The 18,073-nt window shown below is 38.2% G+C and overlaps 1 protein-coding gene across 10 annotated transcripts in view; it reads left to right on the top strand.

The window, feature by feature from the left end:
* Positions 1-18,073, top strand: part of PTPN5 (protein tyrosine phosphatase non-receptor type 5) — a 107,355-nt gene that overhangs the window by 44,892 nt on the left and 44,390 nt on the right. For all 10 annotated transcript variants that reach the window (XR_007377607.1, XR_007377606.1, XM_048948038.1 and 7 more), the window contains 6 exons: positions 5,027-5,208; positions 6,054-6,173; positions 7,962-8,045; positions 11,384-11,622; positions 14,601-14,790; positions 17,582-17,666. Coding sequence is in view for 8 of the 10 variants with exons in the window: in XM_048948038.1 (XP_048803995.1) it covers positions 5,047-5,208; positions 6,054-6,173; positions 7,962-8,045; positions 11,384-11,622; positions 14,601-14,790; positions 17,582-17,666 (880 nt within the window). In the remaining 2 variants the exon portion in view is untranslated. The remainder of the gene's footprint in view (positions 1-5,026; positions 5,209-6,053; positions 6,174-7,961; positions 8,046-11,383; positions 11,623-14,600; positions 14,791-17,581; positions 17,667-18,073) is intronic.

Here is an 18,073-nt window from a genome sequence, read left to right as displayed (position 1 = left end):
TGTCAGAGGTGGTAGCTACAGTTGTTTGGACCTCTTACTTGGATTTGTCTCTATAGACTCTGTCACAGAAAAGAATGAAATATGAGATTCCAGTTTGTTCTCTTTAAAGTGTTAGATAAATCTAACTGGCTTCCAGTTAGATGCAGAAGGGTTTTTGGGGTTACCTGGGTGCCTTACAGAGTTGGACACATACGTGTATCTGTTAAAGTTAGTGTTTGAGTTAAGCTGCATAGTGTCTTCCAAAATAGCTCTCTGTGTGGTTTTGCACTACAAACGTAAGATGTAGCAATAACAGTTTCATGGCAGCTAGAATTTGGACTCTTTTCCAGAGTGGAATTACAGGTATTTACTTGAGTGACATTGTTGTAAATCCCTTCTAACTCCAGGAATGCAGTAGCAGGTAATTATAAGGTGCTCTAGAGGTTGTTATTCTTTGCAGGTCCTAATTGGGCTACTTTTAGGGCCTACATGCTGCTCTTCCAGTGATTTTTTTATTCTTTATTATATATTTTTTTATTATTATTTATTTGGGAAAGGTAAGAATATGAGGCACTTGAAAACACAGCAGATCAGTGATCAAATAGAGTAGAAGTATCTTAGTGGAGACGGTACAAAGAAAATCAATAATAGAGGAGGTAGAAAGAGATGCATTCTTAATATTACTACAGGAGTATGAAATAGTATTCCCACTGCTTTCAACACAGCTGACTGGATCTTGAGCGTAGTTTTTAACGTAACTTGTCAGATGACTTAAGAATGCAGAGGATGTGAAGGAAAAGCAGCCTTTCCTGCATATGGTGAATTGTATACATCTATAAAGAGTTATGACATCAGCCATTATGTTTATCTACTTAATGTGTGAGATTACCAGGTTGTAAAGAAGTTTAGTAAAAGTTTGAGTTGTAGGTTAGTGACCTCACAGCTGATTTCCTGTGGAGACAGGAATGTGAGTACACAAGTTTTCTGCTATGTAAGTACAATACTTTTTCCTCGTATCTGCCTTCTCCCGTACTATTGTAGTGCAAAAGAAATGTTTGTTTCTTGGTCCAGAAGCTTATTATTCTGTTTTCATCCTTCTCATACATCATGTTGCAAGCAAAACAGAGAATGTCCTCTGAACTGGTATCTTTATCCTAGAGCTCTGTTTCGTGAGTGGATGAGTTGTTCTATTGTACTCCAGTGCAAGCTACATCATGTTCACGTGCACTCTGAAGCAGTTCATTCATCTTAGAAGTGTCTTGACAGTATCTGGATTTCCCTGCAATCAGTGTCTCATGACTTTCAGATTTAACAGGATATATGAAGTGCATAGCCAGGACTATGTCCTGCATATGCCGTTTCAGTGCCTGTGAAAATGATCTTTGCTGGCTCATCTCAGTAGAACGCGTTCATTTATTATTCTCTAATTGATGGCAGGTCTCCCTAGCAGCTGGATGGAAATCTGAGACAATAATTTCAATGGATTATTGCGTGTGGATACTCAAAGGTGGAGAGGCTATATGTAGATTTAGGTCTGTGATATACAATGTTGATAATTTTGCTGACTATGAGGCATAGCCGGCACATTCGTGGTTATCAATGCTTCCTGACTCCAGACCCATTGTTCAGTGTGAATTCTTGCCAAACACAGCTGTCATGAAGATGTAGGCAGGTTTGGAGGGACATGGATCCTCCTCAAACATAATGCATGCATGGGACAGTGCAGTTGAGCTGCTTACAGCTTGCTGACTGCTTATCAGCTGTCTCAAGACCTTCACACTGACCTTTGTTGATATCTCATTCATATTACCTAAACAGTGCAGTGAAAGAAATTATAGTCTGCTAGAGAAAATAATACAGCAATATAGGATTGTGATATCAAGTTTGATAATTGAAATATAATTTAAAGCTGATATAGTTAAATCAGTACAAAATCTTAGGTAGGCATCATTATGTTTGTAAAGATCTTCTGTGATTTGGAATCGTAATTTTTGGGGTTTTTTAGTGAACTTGAATGAATCCAGTTTTAATTCTTTGTTTGCTGAAGACAATAATCTCAATATGTATGTTTATCATAATATGTACGGATTCTGACATTTCTCCATTATTTGTGTTCTTGACTTGGTGTGTCTGATTTTTATTTATTTATTTATTTATTTTTACTGTATTAGTGAAAGGAAACTGCTGGCAGCAGATAAACAATAACGTTTCAGCAGAGCAGGAGTCCTTGGCTCTTAGGTTCATGGAGCAGATTTCTACCTCAGAGTAGAAATGATATGAAGGACAATAGATTACTTCTATTGGGCAGCCATAAGAACATGACTCCTACAATTGTACATCTGTTGCTAGACAACACTGGAATTCTGGAAATTAAGCTTCTTGGCTCTGGAGGGGCATAGATCTCCATGATTACAGATCCAGAACCTCCCTAACTTTGACGTCTTTGTTCCAAAAAGCATGTGGTCAAGTGGCCTTAACATCATCGTTTAGTGTCAGGGTTCTGTTTCCAACTTAGGCAGAAGTGGCCTTGTAAAAATCTCAGGCTCTAACAGGTACGAAATGTAGAAACTCTATTTACCTGCATAACAAAGTGAATGAGGTTTTGGTCTGTTAAAAAAAAAGTCTTTGAAACATTATGAATTTATAAGAAAGAGTTGAAAGCTGAGCTTGGAATCTGTGTTCTCTGGATGTCTTCCAAAAGGTATTTTATTTCTGCTTTGCAGATATTTTAGTGAAGCTTTTGGAAAGTGCATCCAACAAAAGCCATCACAAAGGCTTAGAAAAACAGTAAATTAATGGGTTTATCAGCCATGCTCATGGACTGAGGTGCATTATTTAATGCTGATGGAGGAAAAGTAGGACTTAAAACGTGTTTGGTAAAAACAGAAGGTTAGAGACTCGAAGTCACAATAAAGTATTTAGATAGACAATTCTGTATGTTTATCTCAGCCACGTGAATGTCTTCCTACATGGTTGGCAAAAATAATTTCTAGCATCAATTTTCTGTCCCCGCTAAATTTCAACTTCTAGTTGCAAAACAGAACATGACCATTCCACAAACAAGCAAAACCAGAAAAAAACTGACAGATAGTAACGGGGGTTTTCCCCTTTGTTCTTGTCAACATTGAAGGTGTTTAGGCAGCCATGACTAGAGACATGTCTGCTATGTTGTCATCTTGGCAGTCATTGAGTTTAGCTCTATGTGTCATGGTATCAGGGATGTTAAATGGGTGGTCAGTGTCTGTGGACAAAAAGGACTGTATCTGGGCTCTGTACGTTTCTTGGAGGGGGTGTCGTCAGACTCCGTTCGTTACTGGCTGGACCCTGAGGGATGGACACAGATTTCCCTTGACCTCTTCAGCTGTATTCCACAAACTGCCTGCTTTTTATTAACAAGTGCTACTTCATAGCTCATGTCTTCCAGCATTTGAGGTGTACAGATGAAAGTGAAGAGAAATTTACCACTGTGAGAAATACAGGCTGGAATTGTTGTTGTCTATTTTTACCTTTTTACTTTCATCTATTTCCGTGTTTTATTGACATATGTTTAATATGAAAAAGATGGTATTGGTGATGATTGCTGTGCTGAGTCTTCCCTGGCTAATAGTCTATCAGTTAATTCCACATATACCTATGGTGTACAGCTTGTATAGCTGAGTGTGTGTATCTAGATGTGCATTTTCATACTTCCCAAGAAATACCTGCAAAAAGATGGTGAAAATAACTACCCAGAACCACTTAGACCCCTCACAGCCTTCTTAGGCTATTCCCCATCACAAACTGAGTGGAGATAGTTTGAATAGAAGAAACAAGTAACCTGATGTCTTGCATAAGTACTGGGTAGTACACACTGACGACCTTTTTGGTTTGGGGCAGCTAAGGGAATAGAGAGCATTGTAGAAAATCATTAATGTTTCCCAAGTGCCTTGTTCATTTATGCAGGGATGTCATAAGGTCTATTTCAGTGAAGGGTGAGAAAACAGCCTCAGAGTGGGAATAAGAATCTCTTAGAAATTAAAAGCCCGTGCTCCTGTCCGCTGTCATGATTTAGAGATTAAACAGTGCATTTTCCTGAATCTTTGTCATACCGATGTCCAGACTGATGCCATGAATGTTTCATTTGCCTAATTAGAGTTGTGCCTCATTTATGAATGCTTTTCTGACATTATGACTATTCTGACACATGGAGAGAAATACCTGAAGGAAGCATTCGGTAGAAACCTCACCTCCACAAACCACAGGAAGGCCAACAATGTTGCCATTACCTGGGGCACTCATGGCTTGCTTTGGCTTAAGGATAATATTGTGGATAGAGCAACCTTGAGATTTTGCTCACGTGGAATGATGTAGATCACTAGTACTTACTTCAGATGGGTCTGATCTTTTATCTAATTATTATCTTAATTATTGTCTATGCATTATGTTTAAAATAATGCTGCTGAGGAGTTCACCGCACCAATGCATATGTCCATTAAATGAAATAGCACTGCAGTGTTATCAAATAACTCCTAGATACAAATCCAGCCAAAAAGTAGGTTATTATAATTTGTCCTTTATTAGTGCCATGGGACACCTAGCCAAAAACCCAGAGCTACGAAGACACATGTGAGCATGAGTCTCTATCTCAGAATTTTTTAATCACATTAGGCAAAGAGAAATAATGGGAAAGGAAGAAACTGAGGCAGTGAGGAACAAAATGCCACCATGTGGCTGGAACTAGAAAGTAGGATAGATGGTTACTTTAAGAGTAGAAAACAAAAAGGTGCAGCAATGTAAATGAGAATGCATTAACAACAAAGCCTAGGATCTGCCCCTCTGGAAAGAAAGAGGAAAATAATTTATCCACCCACACTCGCTTTTTTCTGACAAAGGCAGGTGAATACAGCTATGCTAATAGATTGTGACGCTCGCAACCCTGAGCTGCACTTACTGATGCAGAACTGAGAGGTACCCATCGTCTTTAGGAAAACAATAGCTCCAGCAGCATTCGCAGTGGCTGCAGGGTTATGTGCTATTCATTCCCTGCACATGTTGTTTTCATGTGAAGGTCTTTACAATCCAGCTGTGATGGAGTCAATGGGTGAAACTCAAGAGCAACAAGAACAGCTGAACAGGAAGGAGCAGTCGCTGAAAACCACCCAGAAAACTGCACTGCTTGCTTGGGCTGCCTGGTGGAATGGATTAATGACTGGAGACAGCATGTATCTGTTTGTCCTCTCTCAGATACTGGTAAGGAAGCTTCTTGTCGCTTTGAAATGATGGGACGCTTCTTATAAGCTTTCTTGGCTTTGTAGGATTCATGGCGGACATAACCGTGGATTTAACTGTAGTTGTCTTATTTCTGCAGCCACCTGCCTCACCCTTTCTTTGCTAACAGCCCCTGCTTTGGGTTTCCCAGTCTCTTGTCTCATTCTCTTCCCTTTTAAAAATCTCACCATCTCACAACAGATGAATCTTCTGCAACTGATCTATATGAGGGTAAATAACAGTCTCGTTGAAAAATGGTCTGAGTAGTGCATCCTTTTTAAAGTCTTTTGAGATAGGAAGTGAGTTCTGTGAGAGCATTAAATATAATATTATTGCTTTTATTATTTTGTGTTAAGTGTGTAGTATACGGCAACCTTAAGTGATTGAAATGAAATGCTTCAGTATGTGTGTTTTTATGGGGATAAGTATTTGGACAAGGCTATTTGTGAAAGTTTTGCATAGTGTGAGATACACATTTTAATAATATAAAAAGTTCACTGAATTCCAGTTTTGATTTAAAAGTAGTAATTCTGAAAATTCAGAAGTCAGAGGGATCATTGCTCTTTAGAGGTACAGTCATTTTGCTAGTGTAGATCAGAGTAAGCTTTCTGTTCTCATTGATAAGCATCTAGATCATGCTGGCTGAGCATTTATCACTCGATCTTTCTATTTTTGTTAAGTTAGAGTCTGGAAAATACCTGAATTCTTAAAGCAACAATGATGATCAACATAAACTCAATGACAAGTAAATTAGTTAATTATGCAGTCTTGAAAAGAAATGTATAATGAGGAGAACTCATTATGTTTTTGTCTGATTGATTGCACAGCTTCTCTGCATGATGCTGTGGTACAGCACTTATGGGACCATCTCAGCAGCTCAGAATGCCTTTGACATGCTGTTTTACTTGCTTACCCCATTTGAACAGTTTTTGTCAGATCAAGGAGGGGTAAGTGTCTTTGCTCATCTCTCTGTTGGGATGGTTGTTGTCAGTAGCCTTAGTTGATGCTTATGTCTTTGGACTAAATGTGTAATACATCTGTGTTTCTAATAATGTAGTGATTGTGCATTGTGTGTGTGTGTTCTGAAATAGTGGAAAATGTTTTCTGAAAATAGATCCGTATTTTGTCTTCAAAAAACAGGGCCAGATTTTTGGCTATGATGTTAGATAAACATAGGAATTTTTTTCCTACTGTGCAAATTATTGCAAATGAAACAAACCAATGAGAGATCAGCCTTATAATGCTTCATCTGCATGAAGGGAGAGCGTGGAACTCCTTTTATTGGGAGAGATAGAAGCTTAAATTCTTGGAAGAAATGGATGAATCCACACAAAGGATGCAAACTGTGAAATGCTCAGTCACTAAATTCTGTTTTTATTCAGTTTAAAACTTATCTGTGCGTGTAAAAATATTTCTGGTATATGAGGAGTACACGTACAATTACATCTACAAGGCTACCTCAGTAAAATTGCTTAGCTTCTCACCATGGCATAATGACACAGATACCAGTATGATTCATTTGATTAATTACTGGGTTAATTATACCCAGTGCAGATTTTGCTATTGTGGACAGAGCATTAATTAAGTGGTGAGCAGCTACTGACAAAAATCAGATGAAATATAATTGCCCTCAGAATGTTTAGATTCATTGTATGTAATCTTTGTAAAGGCAGCTATGCAGTACAAATAGGAAATCTTACTCAGTACCTCTTGTGGCTGAAGTACAGTGGAGACTGCTTTCTGTATTCCCTTAAGTGTTTGAGCTGCATGTCACTTGCTCTTTTTATTTAAAAGAAGTGCTTTGTCCTTTCTCAGTTGCATTTACTATGATGCATAATCAAAGCTCGTTACAGAGCACTGCTTATTTCTTATTTTCAGTCAATCTATCATTAACAATTTCTTTTTCTTGCATAAAATCACTGATTTATAAGATTTTGACTTAAAATGAATGTTCTGTGAGTTCAGCATGGAGGAAAGTGATTTGTAGAAAGCACCACAAGAACACCCAAGTGTGCCTCTGTGCACATGTTCATGTATATCTTTAAAAATTATTTATTATAGCATTACTCACCATATAAATTTAGACTTGAAAACAGTAAGGTCAAACAAATTTGACATTTAAATAAACAAGAGCTCTTAACTATTAATTTTCTCTAGCGTTACTGGTAGATCAGAAATAGTAAATTTCCTTGCACACTAAAGTTCATTAAAATCATATTTTACACATAGTACTGAGAGTAAGGATGAACTCTGATGTGCCTAAATATGACCAGAACTGTGGAGTGAATTTCACTGCAAGTGAAGTGCTGTGAATGAACCTGATGACAAAGTCCTCTGTGCCTGGCTTTTATGTAAGAACCTATAAACACAGAAGCAGTACTAAACATAGTTCAAAGCATTCTGCCAGGGAATAAAATTAAATTGACTGGGGCAATGTAACACGGATCCAGGCTGCAAAATTCAACAGTGATTCCGAATCTCAATTTTGGGAATATATAAGGTGAGGACATGTTCATTGTTCTGCAACAGTCCTCACAGTGGAAACCACCTTAAGATGTGGTTTCAATTTGAATCTTCTTGAAAGCCTGGCATTTTTCTGTTGGTGGTGTTGGCAGCTTTCACAGATATGATTAGTCTACATGGAAAATCCAAGAATGGTAAATATCAAGAACACATATGCAGATGTTATACTGTGTCTTAAAGCACTTCATGATATCAATTCTGTTGTTTTGCAGGATCTAACTAGAATTGGGAATGTTGTGATATCGTATATCCTGCTGTCCTTAGTTTCTCTAGGACTGCTACTTGTTGGATCTCTGGTAAGTACAGTACTGTGCAAGCTGTTTCATGCACTTTTTCAAGTGAGTTTTTATAAAATGTCTAGTTTACTGAAAGTTATTGATGTTATCCTCAGGATGATTTTAAAGCAACACCTTCAGGACTATTTCTATAAAATTAGTGGCATGCTTTACATAGAGGAATCATGACTACGTTTATCCTTACTCAATTTCTTGATTAATTGTGGATTACAGTGATGGTTTTTATTTTCTCTATCTACAGATGGGCTGAGTGTTTTCATTTAGAATAGAAGGCATGTGGTCCAGTAAAGGAACCATCTGAAATTGCTGCCTTATGCAGAGCATCTGTTGACTGAAGTGGTAGAAGGAGCTGTTGCAGAGCAGCAGTATACCTACCAGAGTAATGCTTTTGTAGATAGATATAGGCCAAGACCCCAGGTGCAGGACAAGATTAGTGGCATGACCATTAACCTAATTAACTGACAACCACTGTGGAGCAGGAGGATTGCACTGCTTTTCTCCACTGTGTAAATGTCACAAAGGTGTGCATTAGATGGAAAAGCTGGGGAAAATTCTTTCATTTTAGGGAGCTATAACTAAATATGACATTTCTTATCCCTCTACACTGTTCTGTTAGGATGGAAATGCAGGTAGAAAATAATCACCTCCTGTCCTTATAGTAGAATATTTTCAGGCCACTCAGGAAGCTGAAGCCATGCAATGTGCATGCAGTTGGACTGATATGCAGTATAATCAATTATATCTTAGAATCACAGGTTAGTTGGAGGGGAGATCTGGAGTTGAGTTTGCCAATCCAACATCTGGTTTTGAGACGGGGCTGCTGCCAACACTTAGTAAGGTAGCCAAACACTTTTCTACATGGGTTTTGAAAACCTCCAGGGAAAGAGATGTATCACCTCTCTAGATATCTAGATATTATGCTTTAACCATGTGGCACGCTTGGGGAAGAAGTTTATTTTAATGTCTGATCTTAATTTCCCATTCTGCAGCTTGTGGCCATCATATCTTGTGGTATCACCTCTGTAGCTGCTCTTAAAATTGCAGTTATAACATTGGAACACAGTACACGTCCTGTGCAGTCAGAGCAATGGTCCATCTTTCCCAGTATCTTCTCTCTGATAGTGACATTAGGAGGAACTGTTCAGAGAGCATATGAACCTGGTCTCTTCCTGCTTATTATCTTGGTCTCCTTCTCTTCGCAGGTCATGCTGAGCAGCAATTTGAAAATGTCTCTTTGCCAGTGTTTAGGGAATAAGTGTAAAATAGTCATTAGCAGAACACTGGAAATGATGTAGTGATGTACCTAAGCAGGATTTCTGAAATACTAGCCTCGTAGACAACAGACAGTTGCATGAAGACTGTTTTCTTCTTTGTCTCAACTAAGGATTTTTTGTTTCATTTTGCTTCTTGTTGTTGCTGTTTTTCCAGTGGTTTTTTAAGTGATGTGCTGCCTAGAAGCCTCATTGAAGAGGTGTTTTACATTGAAGAGGTGTTTTACATTGAAGAGTGCCGTTATAATTAATTTTTTTATTCCTAAATGTACTCTTCTTTCTTTATAGATGGAGCTGACCCACTAGTCCCTCGCTACCATGCATGCTAGGTGGCATATCAATTAAAACACCTTATGTATTTTCTTATTCAGTAACTGTGGTTACTTACACTAAAGCCCTAGCAGTTACCTAGAAAAGGGAGGAGAAATGCCTGTTTATAGAGCTACTTTGTTGCCTTATTCTTAGAGCAATAACTATTGGGACACCTAACCATACAGAGAAAAGGATTTTCAGAAGAAATATGAAAAGAACTGGGGCTCTGTCTTGCCTGTGCACATGATAAAATTTAGTTCTTTTTTGCATCGGGCAGTCTGTGACTATGATACACATGGAGCAAATTCTTCAAGAGAGTAGATCTCAGCTAAAGTTTGACGTGCTTCTCTGAGAATGTCCAGACACCAGAATGTATTGGACGTTTACTGGTCACAGTGGAAATAACAGGCTGGGTAGCGTGCTTGAGGTTTGCATTGGTGATGCTATCCATTTTCTACATTATGTAGCAGTCACGTTTCTCTTTGCTTTTGTAATTGCTGCTTGCTCTGATCAACTGAAACAACAGCATTGTGATTGCAGTAACTGTTGAGTGAATACTGCTTTTTTGTGAGAGTCTAACGATCTCTAAAACTCAATGTAGACAGAAGTGAAAACTTGCTTCACTTTTCATTCTGTAGACTCAGAAAAATAAGAGTATGTAAAGACAGGTGGAAAAATTTCTGCTGAAAACCCTGTGCAAGCTGAAAATATGACCTTTTTTGTTGGCACATTCTCTAATTTCAACTGCCCACTTAAAAGCCATTACAGAAAAGTACAGAAGAGAACTTACTTTGGAAAATGCAACTCGTTCTTCTTAGTTTCAAAAGGGTACATGTCTGTGCAAGACACTTTTCATGACACTCAGCCTGAATGATGCTTCTCCTGCTTCAACGCTGGAGGGATGAAATTGGCCTTATGTTTCAGGTTTTGGAATTCAGAAGTGAACTCGACTTTTTTATCCGAGGTCTGTACATAGGATTAAACAATCAAATGATAATATCTCAAAATCATTCAGCCTACCACGCATCCATGTAAAACAATATGGTAGAATATTTTCTTAGATATACGCCATTTCAAACCCCTAATTAGTATATAATACAAAATTTTAATACCGCATTTGTCCTAGAATTTCTCAGGATTTATTATTATATGACTATATCATGTTTAAATCTAACAATTACATTGCAAAACATGCCTCACTAATGGCCAAAAAATTATTTTGGTGCTCTGAGACTCAAAACAAGTTGCATCCAATTTTAGACTTACAAAAAATGATTGACTTATACATGAATTTAGACTAGGCTGCCAGATTATCAAAGATGCGCAGCTCAGGAAAATTCTGTTTACCTTAAATCAAGTGTATCTGCATTTTAGGTGAAAAAGAGCATTAAGTGAGGAGAGGTATTTATAGTACATTCTGATTTTGTAAACAAGTCTGTGAAAGGTAAGCAAGTGAACAAAAGGGCAGTGGTGTCACGTTGGCTTGCATGTGATGATCACAAGCACATTCTGCTTCCGCTGTATTCCTGAGCCCGACCAGCTCTGTGGAAACCTCTGTGGCTGAAAGCAGATTTGAATCCTTGTAACACATTACAAAGCTATTCCTGCATAGAACGTTCCTGTCCTCTTTGATACTACCCAATTCTGATGTATCATAATGAATTGGGATGCTGTCCTTGTGACCCATCCTCTAAGCTGTGTGCAAGGACTGGCATCAACCAGAAAGGGTTTTTTTTAAATGTTTATTTCCTCCAGTTTTGGCATCTGCTCAGAGCTCGTCCAGACCCCCCCTTTCCGCTCCAGGAGGACAGACGCCAATCTGTGAGCCGGCAGCCTTCGTTCACGTACTCAGAGTGGACAGAAGATAAAAATGAGGATGACTTCCTAGACTTGGATCCTGTACCAGAGACCCCAGTCTTTGACTGTGTAATGGACATTAAAGTGGAGACAGATCCAGCTACTCTAACAGTTAAATCCGTGGGCTTGCAAGAAAGGTAGGGTAGATGTCCTGAACCAGGGGAATGCTTGGTTCCAGATTTTCTGGCTTAGTTCTGTGCCTAGTAGTAAGCTTTATTACCCTCATGAATGTCATTTTCAAATGTGGTTTTGAAGCTAAGCTGCTGCTTTATATTACCTGTCTGTTTTCAGTCCATTCCTGAATATTAAGTGTGTTAATCAAAAATCATGCAATTTCTTGATAACACTCTACAGGTCTTATGCAGAAGTGTCACTTGTTCCCTTGGTAAGATCCATTTGTTTGATCTGTCTCTTGCCATTTCCCAAGATGGCAACTGCATAGCATGAAATCCACTACAGAGCAGTGAAATCTTTTACAACTGGAAGATGGATCTTGTTAATTCTTCTTTTCTGCCACTTGTACTGAAGGTTTGGTCTTCATTCCAAAAGCAAACCATAGTACAAAATATCTGCCCTAATTCGTCTATAAATTGGGTTACTCAAAAAGTGAATGAATTGCTCTGAACTTAACCCAGTCATGGAATTTTAGGATGAGCTGATGTTCACTTCTTAAACCAGAAAGCAACAGTTTCTCAGAGAGATTCACAACTGGGAAAGAGCAGTTTTCAGACAAGAGGAAGACAGGAGTGAATCAGTACTGTTTTGTATTGCATTTCTCCATTTTTGCTCATACATATTCCAGAAGGGCCACTGATTTAACATGTCTGCCCTTTCTTATTCTGGGGACCACAGGAGAACTGAGTTTACATTGCTGGCAGCCTGTATTTTGTTTCTATGTTATGCTTTCAGTTGTCTTTGTGAAGCAGAATGAAGATATTTGGGATAGAAATCTCATACAGAAATTCTTCAAAGGTGATGTTATGGATAATTTTACTGCAGGGTCCAGGATAGGAAAAAATATCACCTTTCTTTATTTTCAGTTCTTCCATCTTAATTGGAGTGCTAACCCTAATTCTCATGTCTAGAATTTAAAAGACAGAACTTAAATGATTTAAAAACATATGGTAAGTTTCCAAAGGTCCACATGACACATTAAGAAAATGTTTTAGCAGAGGCTTTTAATTGTAGTGTAAGTTTAGAATGTTTTTCTCACACTTTATTTTTGTTTACATCCTTATTCCTCGGATGTCTTACTTTTTGCATTCTTCTGGTTTAAACAAGATATTCCAGTTTTGCTGTTCTTCACTATGGGCAAGATTGAAACGTACCAGTCATTTGAGCTCTGAAGTATTCCTAGTATCTTTCCATCCCTCTCTATTTAAAAATGCTTGCATTTCTTCTTGCATGGCAGCTATTCTTCAAGAAAGATGCTCACTCTTTCAAGGAAATCAGTGAATATTAAAGTATTGAATTACACTTAAAAATCAAGGAAGAAGAGATGTGAAGTGGGATAGCAGTTTCTTGAAGCTCTCTCAGTAGGTAGAATGTGTACACTAAGATGTGAAACAAACTTTTTTTCAACATATACAGGTGCTTGTGAAACCAGACATCATTTCAGGTTTGGGCTGTGCTCAGGCAGATTTCATTTACATCAAGCATTGGTCCCTCTTCCCTTGTGGTAGCGTTGTGTTAAATTATCTACCTACCCCTCTATTTTTTTCTTGTTAATCCATCCTGCTTCTCCATCTTTCTTCCATCTCATTCTTAACCACCTACACCATTAAAAAGGGAATTAGTTACTAGCTGAGTTCAAAGAGCACTGGATGTTATTCTGGAAGAGACAATCTCATTTCCTATGCTGAAGTAGTACTAATATCTTTGTGTGTAGCCTCTGCTACCTTAAAAGAACTGAAAGCATTTGTTATCAAATGCAGTTATTTCTGGGGAGGGATGTAGTTAGCTGTTTAAAGCATAGGGGAGGATAGGTCAAAATATTTTGAAAAGGGCCACGAAAAGTTCAGTGTTTACCACTAGTGGTCATGTTTCATCCATAATCATTTACCCATAACTGTGAATCTTAGCAGGAGGCTGGCTGCACATTCTTTTGGAAAAACTCCTGAATCTAGAAAAGGGCTGTGATCCAAGTAACAACTTCTACCCATTTCTCTGTGAGCTGGTCATCCTTGTGTGTGTACATGTTTTTTGAGCAGCTCCTGCAAACATCTCCCAAGTAGATTTTGCCAGGTGAGTGAGTCATCAAAAATAGGTCTACTGAGTGGATGTATAGAACATTAAATCCAGTAATCATTGTACTGTGTGATGTTATTATGTTAAAGATGTTTGAAAATAGATTCACTGATGGCATTTGTGTCTCTCTTTGTCTATGACATGAGATTGACAGAAGCTCAGAAGTGCTTTACATATTTTCAATAAACAGTGCTGGCATTCTGACCTTTTTGTTTTGTTGTGTAGCTAACTTGCGTAAATGCCACTAAAAATTCTACATGTTATAAACAGAGATGCTCTTAATTGTTTAAATACTGGGACTTCCTTTTTACCCTTCTCATGAATACTGGTGTGGAAAGAAAACTTTTTAGATGGAATAATTATCCAATGTTATGTCTAGCATCTCATGTATTTATTCATATTGAACTGTAATGTTTATTCCAAGATCTTACCTTGCTGATATTGTCTGAGAGACTAAGAGAAGGTTATTCAGTAGGATCTGGCCTGAAGAAAACTAATATATCACAGGTGAAAATCTTGGTCCAAATTGTCAGTCTGTCTTCAGCTTTTCAAAAACATCATGTGATTTACACAAGTACGAAAACTTTCTGCGCTTGTCTTCTCAGTGCCTTTGACTAACAGGTTGCTTCAGTTTGGGTAACAAAATATAGTTGCCTTTTTAGGGACGATGCTTTTGTCAGTGTGGGCTTTTGACAGTACTGACCTTCACATGCCAGTGTACAAAATGATCTTCTATTCTTATCTACGCAAGAAGCGTCACCAGTTTTTCAAAGTTACTTTTGTCAGAACTCTATCCATTGCTGATGTATACTGGCAGTGATAGGTCAGCCTATACTGTGGTAAGCAAACTGACTGCTCTGTTTTGCAGGAGGGGTTCCAATGTTTCACTCACGCTAGATATGTGTACCCCAGGCTGTTCTGAGCAAGGTTTTGGCTATATCATGTCACCACGGGAACAGTCAGCGCAAGAATATCTCCAGACAGCATCAAACATTCTTACTGAAGAAGAACTGCACAAGAAAGCTCTGGATTCATTCATACTCCAGGCAGAATTCTTTGTGAGTATCTGACTCTTCTAGGAGCATCCAAAAAATAGAATGTTGTGTGTTTTTCCTGAGCCCTGCAATTATTTTCTGCGGGACTACAATTAATATATAGAAATTCCAATTCTATCAGTGAAGCATTAAATGAAAACCTGAAATTCATCATCCATCAAAATGGTGATGCCTGAGAGCCTGAAGTGATCTCGTCACATAAAAACTGCAGAATTGATTCTGGAAACAACAGCAGAGTGTTATTTTCACCAGACTTCTTCCTTCTTTTCCTCAATATATTACTTTCTGGTGAAAAATCAAACTTCTTCACTATATAAGAAAAGCCTAGTTTGCTATAGATGTTGCTTCTTGAAATTTTGAGTCACCTTAGGCATTAAATTAGTCTGGATGCATGCTCTCTGCTGTTGAATGCTTCGCATGAAGCTTTGTTTTGGTAGCCTGAACATTCTCCAGATGACTGAAGCACAGAATGGCTAGGTCAGTCAGCTAGAGCCTTAAAAAGTAATTTTTCTGTAGAAGAAAAACAAGTATTTTACTAGCTGTAAAGTGCTCTGTTGGTTGCTCTTAGGATTCTGAAGTATGCATGTTTCCTTCTTTCACTCTATCCAGCGCTACTTGAGAGACAGCTCAGCCTTATTTGAGGGCAAAAAAGGTGTATCTACAGAGACAAAGCAAGGAGGTGCAAATTTGATTTCTACAATTAATTAATTAGGATAAAGACCAGATATATTTCAACGCAGTGAGTGTGCTAGCTTTTTGGATCATTGCATTCCATCTGCGTCTCTTCCCTAACTGCTTCAGTCTCCATTAGAGTCATGTTTGTAGCTAACAAAATAAATGAATAAAGATGCTGCAGAGCCCAGGAGTGTTATGTCTACTAAGCAGGGTTGCACAAGATGGGAGGTAGCCAGGACGCAGTCTGCATGCTGGGGTACTTCAGAACATGGGATCAAGAGCTGCTGCAGCAAATGCTGCCTGCTCAAATATTCTCTTAAGCACAGAATCTCAGTAGAGTGGGAGGAAGATAATGTTTTGCAGTATAGCACCCCTTTCAGCCTGCCTCCTCTATGACTCTTCAAATGTCACTTGCTCTTGAGACTCTGAGATGAGAGAGATTGAACTGGTGTTTTAAAACAGGCTGACAGATATTTGTGGTGTATAACTTGCTTAGTGTGTTATGCAAGATGAAGAAAAGCAGCTTTTGGGTAGGCAACTCCTGATTCCTTTAAAGTAAAGTATGTTTTACTTGTTCAAGGGAGGAAATACTCACTTAGTAAGTGTATGAGTTGATGGCTGAAGAAATCCATGTGCAATTTGACCAATCTCACTATGGATTTCAAGCAAAGAAAATGATGTTAGAAGTAGGAGAAATGTTTCTGTTCTTTGACAGCTTTTGAGCGTGTTTTCCTTGTGTAGATAAAAATGCCATTTAATCAGAACTTCATTTCTGTAAATAAAAATAAAAATCTAGTTTATATGGAACAGTTATCACCAGATCTGTGGCATATGTTTTCAATCTATGTCTAACCTGCTTGGTTTTTAAAGTGTAGATCCATGACAAAGCAAGTGGCTGTGTTTCACTTTGGAAAAGAAGTCAAATTTGTCATTTGCACAGCTAAGTCCTGAAATTCTTAAAACATTTGGAGTTCTTACTTACTCAGGCAAAGTTCCTTTGATTTTAACAACAATTCAAGTGGTGAATGAGTAAGTTCCAAAAAGAGACCATAGAGCTTGACTCAGGTAGATTTTTTTGGTGACTAAGTACTAAGTAACAAAGAAGGGAAAGCATGAAGACCTCATTCCCATGCAGCTCCTCAAATTGAGAGGAAACTATTTCCATCAGATGTTTTATCATTAATTGCTTCTCTTTAAGGCCAAGTACACTCAGTACTATATGAGACAGAATACAGATAATCTTCTGAAGTTTCAGAATTTAACATCTCTGCTTATCTAAATTCCCAGACTTCACCACCAGTATGTTCAGTACTACTGGCCTCTCAAATCATGTTCTGCAACTATACTGTTCAGCTCTGCTTCCAAGCTCTGTGATCTACTTTTCTGCTGAGACTGACTTATGCATCCTATCTTTTCACATGCCTACTGTCACCAGCTGAAGGAAAGTCTTGTTTGTCCCTGGCTGTCAGTGGCCACATAAGTACAGAAAATCAGCACTGGAGAATAACAAACCCCTCTAATTTCATGTTTCCTTTAGAATGGCAGTATAGAGAGCAGGTAGTCTCTTAACACCTTGCTCATGGAGCTGTAAAATGTAGTGAGCAAAGGAAGATATACACCCCTGCCTAGCTCCATAGCATCAGGTCAGTACACTTTACTGTCATAGTGTGTGTCATCTTTTGTTGCTCATGAGTGTCACTAGCAGATGAGTTCCTTCCACCTTCAGAGAGGAAGGAGTATGAATCAGAAAGGGTGGTGTCTGAGGTCCATCACTTTTGGAATAAAGTATCTTACGTACCACGTTTAGCTTAGTTCTGTGCCCACACTTGCAATTCAGCTCTAATAATATGAAGAGCTAACATAATGCTGTCTCGCATATTACTTAATGAATTAGTCACTATGAGCATTTTTGTATTAAGGATTTTAGAAAAGAAAGCCAGTGACAGTAAAAGGAAACATCACTCATATTTTAGTGATAAGTTGTTAGAAGTACCGTACCATATGTCCCAGTTGACTTCATCACTTTGCCTCCCTAACAGACAGGACATAATGGGTTTTTTTTTAATTCCTCTTGTGAATCTAATGACAACATACTCTGTGTTGGTTTTTTTTTGAGCAGGAAATTCCAATGAACTTTGTTGATCCAAAGGAATATGATATTCCAGGCCTGGTGCGGAAGAATCGCTACAAAACAATTCTTCCAAGTAAGTTTCTGCTTTTTTAAGACACTAAAACGTGTTGGTCTATTCCATGTGCTGAAAGGTTTTGCAGTCTCCTTTCCAGGATACATCAAGTGTGCTGTACTGTCCAAAGGCCATGTTTATGAAGCAGCAACATGTCTTCTAAGTGTAAATCAAGTTTCAAAGGACATACAGAGCATGAACAACCTAAGATTGACAAAATATCATTAGCACTTAAGTTTTTAAGTTGTGAGGATTACATCATTTAATGCTGTTTACAATCTCTGTCCAAGAAATTGGCGTGTTTATTCAAGTGCTACTTAGTGGTTTCTTTGATAAACTCCTGTAGGAGGACTATGTTCTATCAACGTTATTTTCTTGAGCAATGTTTTTCTGAGACTCATGCTCTCACTTGGCATTTTGAAGTATCA

The sequence above is a fragment of the Lagopus muta genome, chromosome 6 (genome assembly GCF_023343835.1).
Source record: "Lagopus muta isolate bLagMut1 chromosome 6, bLagMut1 primary, whole genome shotgun sequence".
NCBI lineage: Eukaryota > Metazoa > Chordata > Aves > Galliformes > Phasianidae > Lagopus > Lagopus muta.
This window is presented reverse-complemented; position numbering and strand designations above follow the sequence as displayed.